The sequence below is a fragment of the Loa loa genome (genome assembly GCF_000183805.2).
Source record: "Loa loa unplaced genomic scaffold supercont3.513, whole genome shotgun sequence".
Classification (NCBI taxonomy): Eukaryota; Metazoa; Nematoda; class Chromadorea; order Rhabditida; family Onchocercidae; genus Loa; species Loa loa.
Genome location: NW_018108693.1, coordinates 17,099 through 24,727, shown reverse-complemented (window position 1 = coordinate 24,727; position 7,629 = coordinate 17,099). Strand labels below are relative to the sequence as shown.

General features: G+C 33.7%; 1 protein-coding gene across 1 annotated transcript; it reads right to left on the bottom strand.

Moving 5' to 3' along the window:
- Positions 1-104: 104 nt before the first annotated feature.
- On the bottom strand, positions 105-7,629 carry LOAG_07407 (hypothetical protein). Its single transcript, XM_020447421.1, has 7 exons — positions 7,503-7,629; positions 2,260-2,463; positions 1,544-1,768; positions 1,271-1,365; positions 932-1,153; positions 528-695; positions 105-385 (listed from the first exon to the last, which is right to left on the bottom strand). The coding sequence occupies exons 1-7, from the start codon at positions 7,549-7,551 to the stop codon at positions 155-157; spliced, it is 1,194 nt and encodes a 397-aa protein (XP_020302345.1). The 5' UTR covers positions 7,552-7,629; the 3' UTR covers positions 105-154.

Genomic DNA, 7,629 nt, shown 5'->3' with positions numbered 1-7,629 from the left:
TATATATATGTATATATATATACATGATATATATATATATATATATATATATAATATATATATATATATATATATACATATACATATGTATATATATATCATTAGCACGCATGGTCATAAAACAGAAGTGGTTGAGGTTGGGAAACAAAATCTCTCAGTTGTCATCATCATTAGTTGCACCGGGGGCAGTAAGCTCCCCGCGAGAACCACTTATATTTTTCTTATGTCGCCAGTACTGCAAGCGAGTCCATACATCCCTGACTGCTAAGTAAATCATTGCGATGTTCTTTATCATCAGAATACTTGCATCATAATGTTTTCCATGTGTTGACATCTCCAGTAACACGTAAAGGTAAATACGAATTCCAAGATATGGTGCGTTTACCTGTAAATTTGGAGGTGATTCAGGGGTTTCAATCTCTCAATCTTATTCAAAACGAAAATAGTTTGTTTTTTATATTTTATAAATTCTTCGTGAAATCAGTGCAAATTAGACCAGAAAATTTTCAACAAAAAGGAAAAATTACCATTAGAACGTAGATGAGGGACCAGATCTTTTCACTGACAAGTGCAAAACGTGGAAGACGACGTCCGAAACGTAGGCGTAACAGCGTAAAAACTGGTAAAATCAAGTTCACGCATGCAAGCAGCAGAATGGTTATGTCAAGCCAGAATGGCAAATTCCAATTGTTTTTCTAAACCGTTTGGGATTAAATAAATATCCAATGTAGTTTGGGGACTGATCATATTAATTGGGATGATTCTTATAATTTAGATATTATACTTTAATTTAGAACGGTTCAGATAAATGGATAAAGCAAATCACCTTTAGGAGGTTAATTTTAATAATAATCAAGATTAATGCCACGTTTTAAAGTCAGATGAAAACTGTAAGCAGGAAAAATGCGATATTTGAACGAAAAGAACTTACGGAAGATTGCCAGAGTAAGTCGAGGAAGCAAATGGTATCAATTAGGTCAAAAGTTATGGTAGTCATAAGGTAAATCAGGTATAATTGTCGGTTACTGCTAACGGTTGTGTAATGATGCGACTCAAGCAAAAGTATGAAAATGGGTGCACTAAGTGATAATCCCAAACGGAAAAGATGGTCATCCAGAATTTTGTCATGTAAGTCAGTTTTCGTTGGTGGCAGCTGAAACATAGATTAGGTAGAAGGTTTGATCTTTTGAATTAAAAATCGGTCGTTTAGTACTTAAGTTAGATTCTATTGATATAGGCTATCAGTGTTTGTCAAATTAACATTACATACCTGAGTATAGAAGAGACGGAAGCAAACGGCCACTTTTCCAGCCAGGACAACTGAATACAAAAGCCATCCGATCCATGTGTATTTGACTTTAGCATCTGCAATATATTTTCAATTAAATGATCAAGTTTGTCTTTATCGTAATTCAAACTAAAGATCTTAAGTTCCACAGTAGTATTAACCGAGTACTTTTTTTATTTTTTTTCTCTTTAAGTATTAGTTTTTTTTTTTAACAAGTATTTTTTTTTGTCTTTTTTTTCTAAATATTTTCTGTACCTGCAGAGCAGGCATCTTCCATATGTTGTTGATTGTTCCGTACCACTATAACAAGGAGCCATATAAGGATAACAATGACGAGTGAATCGGCTCCTATCCAGGTATACCAGATATTGTCCTTTAGGATAGTTAAGTAATAGAAGTCTAGAAGGCCAAACTGTAAAATTACAAGTGCCAAGCACAGGATGAAGAGAAATACGTCAATGCAGCCACGCAAATAACGACCTGCAAATACAAATAGTTTTTCCAGATCCTCACTTTGAAATTTTCTCTCTCTTAAATTTAAATAATTAGAAATTATCCTTTAGTTATTGGCACATCTTTTTGAGAATGAGGTTTTAGATCATGAATAGATGAGTAATATATTGTTGATACGTTCGTTAACACCCTCATCATACAAATTTAAATACAGCGCCTTCAATTTTTAGAATTTGCTAGTGCAGTGAATTTTGCGTTAGCATGTCTTTTATTCACGAGATTTGAGTTTTCTAACCTCTTTTTTGTACTTATGAACGCATGTACATGGTTATAAATTGTTGACATCAGAAGAGCATTGGTCATATTGCCATAGTAATAATGAAGTACTGATAAGTTTTAATTAGAATACTTAGTTCAAAAATTGAAAAATGCTTCGTCTTCGTTATCGGCCATTACTGATAATTGTATTAAAATCACTTATTATATCTTAAAATGCAGTGAATATTTGGCCAACTCACTTGGTGTGACAGCCATCTTTGTTGGTGATGTTGTTGAAGAAACAAATCGTGTATTACTGTTAGAAGTGAATTTTTCTGGAAGAAAAGTTTCTCCCAATATGCCTGAGTAGAATGATTCGTGAGGAATGCGCTCTTCCTCGTTCTCCTCGATGGCCTCTTCAATGGCCTGGCGCTCCTCCGAAATACTCTGATTTTCTACAAATCCTGAAGTATTCACGTTGATCAAAAACCAGATACTGGACGATATAAGAGTATGAATAGTTATGAAACGTTGCTTGTCAAAAATGAGTGATAAAAATTTTTCATTTAAAAGTGGAGAAAGGAGTGATAAATATTCTTCGCTCTTATGCTAGGGTAATTTCGGTAAACAAGGGCCATAAGTAGCATATATAGGGAGCGTAAGGATCGGAGGATTTATTTAAAGTGCTTGTCAACTATTTTTGATGACACGGAGATATGGAAATAGTCATGAGATGGTTCAAAAGCGCTTTTTATTCGGCCTAAATTTGGCGTAATTTACTTCCATGTGCTGGGGTTTCTTTTTCATTTAGGAAAAGGATAATCGTATAATAAAAGGGAGATATTAATGCTAGAGCAACATGCTTTCTCAAGGATATGCGGGATTTTTTTTTTTTCTGATCCTAATGTTAGTCAAAAATATAATAATTACTTAGCATTTGAAAGGTTTAAATGATTCCAAATATTTGAAGGAAAAGATTTTTTTCCCGTTGTAATACTTTGTTACAAGTTAAACAAATCATTACTGTAGTCTGTAAGGAATTCATCTCAGCATATGCATGAACAAAGGTGTGAAGTTGTATCCGATGTCAGTTCTCAGAGGAAAAAAGCTTAGATTATGTAGATCTTTCCATGTTCAGATTTAATTAACGGGGTAAAAATCTCACAGATATTGTGACATGAAATCAATCTACGTATATCGTGATCACGCAATCTAAATGCTTAATTAGGACTCCAGAGACAGGTTTGGTGCTAGTTTGATTTCTTCGCTCTAAAATTATAATTAAGGTTATAAATTCGGTATTCCGTGAGTAGGATAATTAAGGATGAGTTCAGGACTAGTTCAGAGGTTTAAAATGTCGTTGAAAGTGATATACAAATATAGAGGGAGGTATATGCATCCTTGCTAACGGGATCGATTCATTCTATTCATGGTCTTAGAAAGAATTGTGTTGTGAGAAACAGGTCTAAGCTTAGTTACAACATGTGTGTAATTTAATAGAAAATGGAATGGCGAGAGAATATCGGATTAGCTGGGTCTTCCGGGCGTCAGCTGTGTGTTATTGTCCATTAGAAGCGGTGCACATTAAATAAAGCATACACTATTTCTGGTATTCTCTAAGCATCATAAGTTCTAGGAAAAGATAGCGGTGCAATAATTTAACCATTCGTTGTAAGTGTAAGATGGTCTTACATTATAGTATACTGATAAGCAAATTATATGTAATCATTAACTGTTGAAGTTATGGGCGTTGTAATTTATTTGCTCAGAATTTTAAACATTATCATTATCCTTATTTCAAATTCAAACAAGTGAATGAAGAGTCAAATATTCAGAGATTTTTAGGAAGTTAATCAAGAAGCCACGCAGGACAAGGATTTATCAGCAACATTTTGTCACTAGAATTTAAGGTATAGATGGCGAAACAGACACATTAGTTTTCTAAACACAATGTGAACACAATAGAGCTAGTTTTCGAAGGGATTTTTTTCTTTCTTATTCGTTGGGGAAGAAGGAAGGAATACAATTGGAATGTGATGCGTAAGAATAGCTAAAATTTGTGAGATTAAAGTATTAGTGGGATTTCAATTAGAACTCAAAGGTTGAAAATTTTTGGCAAACAAATGACTTAACAAAAGAAGTATCTCTAACAAACAGTTGGTCAGGCTAACCAATAATTGAGATTAGTTTAAAATGAATTAAATTGGCTAATTTAAAATAAAATCGTCACAGCAATATAGCAGTACTATTATTACTAGTAAAGACATACAAGCAAATTGAGCTTATATCGGAAGATTTAACATATAGTTAATGAGGCAATGCTGAGCGCCACAACCACGGTAAACATCCACAAACATTTGTTTGCTTGTCTACTTGAAAGGAATATTATTTCTTCGGCATCTTGCTTTATTAGTGTGCATCTGTATCTGTATGTTTATGTGTATGTGTGTGTATATGTGTGCTGTGTACGTATCTATCTGTTGTGTTTATTTATATATAATTTTCACTGGAAATCAATTTATGATCATAAGAAGACATTTTATTTCTTACAACTTTACCATACAGAACTTCTGCTACAGAACCTCTCTCAATTGTAAAACATGACATTTTGTGTTTCATACAGAGTGATTGTTGTTTTTTTTTCACATCTACAAATTGTGCATCCGAAATATTTTGATTAGCCTTTTTCTAAGCTCATAGTAATTAAAGCTTGCATAATTAGTTTACAACTACTTATAAAATGAAGGTTTGGTATTTTAAAAATTATTACTTCCAAAGTAATAATTCTTATAGTGAATGATTGTCATAGGTACAAGGATGAAGAAATGTTAGGTTGGAGGTGTTCAAAATTTCTCGAATTTGTGCAACGCTAATTTGTGTGGCTGATAAACTGAGGATTCCTGGATTTTCCTGCAACGTATAAGTGGAGAAATTGAGGACACTCAAATGTTTCTGAACTTATAGACTGATCGAAGCTAAAAATTTAATTATGTGTACTGCAATTATGCAGTAACTTTGCAGTTAATAACGTCACCAGATTACAAAGACGTTGTCATGGAACAATCCACAAAACAAGAGAGAATTGTGATCATTGCGCTTTCCAACAAATAAGTAACAAATATGTAACTTTCCCAGGTTTTTTACGCCGCAATTAATGAATTTAGTAAAATTGAAAAATCCATCGGAATATACATAATATGTATCATTGTAGATTCGTGGAGTTGCTATTCAAGAAGCGTAAGGCTAAGTGAGAAGAAAGCTAGAAGCTATGAAAGCTTGTTATGGTGCAGTGAGGCGAGTGATTGAAATGAGATATTGGCCGGTATGGAGGAGATCCTCGAGAACAAATGAGAGAGGTTGTGGGAAATGAGATCCATCTCTTTGTCTCTATGTCTTGGCACTCACTAATACCATGTATGCCTCTCAAATGGTATCCCTGTAATGACATTGTGGGTCGTGTATATATCACTAAGTGCTTTTAATATGTGACAAACATTTTACCCCATATTATGCGGTGAATTACTGATGTGAATGAACAAGCGAGGTTATGCATTGGTGTGTGGGTGTGTGTATGTCTGTGTGTCTTTGGCAGATCTTACCGTGTGAACATCAGCGTTTGACGTCTATTCAAACCACACTAGATTGTTTACGAGTTGAAATGATGTCTGAACCTCCAACTACCGGTCATTTGTTCACATCTGTCGGCTCACTTCAACTCGCATGAATGGATGATGATGGATATTTGAGGAGCTTGATGATGGGCACTCTTCAAACCGGCCATCATTCAATGCCATCATTAGTTGGCTTCTACCTTTATTATCATAGTTATAGATATTCATGCGGAGGACAAGGTGAAACCTATTTCAAAATCAATTTGACTTTACTGTAAGTGTGAATTTTAGAATGTAGAATGAAAATTATGGATTCTGGATTAATGGATTTCTGGATGAATCATGAAAAGTATTCCTTGATATTACTATAATCCAAATTGCATTAAACGCATGCTTTATTCGAGTTGAAAAATCATAATAAGTCGTCAGCCACTAACGGCGGATTATGGAGAGGAAAACTGGGTTGATTTTATCAAGGCAAAGTTATTAATAAAATACGAAACGAATCAACTATTAATACGTTGTATATGTAAAGTGGAGGAGTAATTCAAATGAAAAGAAATTTAAAATTGCGTGCAATAAAAGGAAACAGATGGGAGTAAAGGAAAATTTATATCCTAAATTTTGAAAAAAACTAAGTGTGGAAGAATTCCTTCTATGCGGAATTCCTCCTGAATGGAAGGGAAGATGGAATGAATGGTCTCGACTGAGTTTAAAACATATTTAGCTGTGGTGAATCAGTACAATGAGTAATGGAAGAAGAGATAATTTGAATTGAAAAACACTTTTAAAACTGCGACATTAATATGAGACGGAAGCTGTTTCGAACACACACTGTTCTCTTAATAATTAAATGAATAAGACGAAATAAAATTGTTAACTGTTACCTTGTTATACTGCTTTATACTGCTAGTACTGCTATCTATAGATAAGTAACTTACAAATAAAAGAAGAGAAATCAAAGGTCTGTTGGGTCTTTGATTTGCATTTTTGTTTATAAGTCACTTAAAAGGAACCAATAAACCTTTTTTTTTTTTTTTTTGATTTTTTAAAGAGGATAATCTCCAGTCGTGTTTCACTCATGCCATCCCCCCGTGTCACTTTTTATCTTCCCACTCCTTACCGGAGTTTTATGCCAGTACTTCCTATTATTTTAACAGACAAAAACAACAACATTCGTTATGACTAGACACAAATTATACTCGAACAAAAAAGAAAAAAAATGAGTGGTGTTAATAGAAGTTCGTTTGCCTGTAAGTATTTGGATGGAAAGAATCGGAGTAATGCAGTTTGAACAATATGAGGCACATGCATACATAACATATTTATCCAACATCTTGATGCAGTTTCAGGCTTCCTTTAGGATTTTAATCAAATTTTATGTAATTGAGAGAATGGATTGGTTTGTGTAGCCCTGGGTGAAAATAGAAGGAAAAAGGAAGAGGGATGAACATGTATTAGTTATTTCTGAGCAATACGTAACATTTCTGTTGATGAAATAGCAAGACAGACGATAGGTAAGTCATGGTCAGTACATTAAAGAAAGTGTATTTCTAAAAATCCTTAAAGTTTAATGATTTTGAAAATCGATTACATAAGTCTAAATATGAGTAATTTCGGGCCATAATTATTGCACTAATTTTTGGATTGAACAAGAGTTTAAAAGTGCATGTAAAATTAAACTCTGCTAGTGTGTGTATAATTATTTGCTTATTGGTATATGATAAGTGAAACAAAATTCGAGTTATAATATGGGGGAAAGATGTTTAAAAGTTTTTTAATTATACTGATGCAAACTCCAAGTAGATTTTGCATATAGATTAGCAATTCATAAATTTAAAACCTTATAATTCCAATTTGGTTCCAAATTTGAAACAATATTATGTGCATACCTCCATCAATATTAAGCGTCGCAATAGCAGGTGGCTTCTTTGTGGTCATTCAATCGGCCGTCGAAGTTTGATTGGTCCCGTTGGGGATGAATGTTATGACGATGGTAGTGGCAGCAGTGGTGGTAGC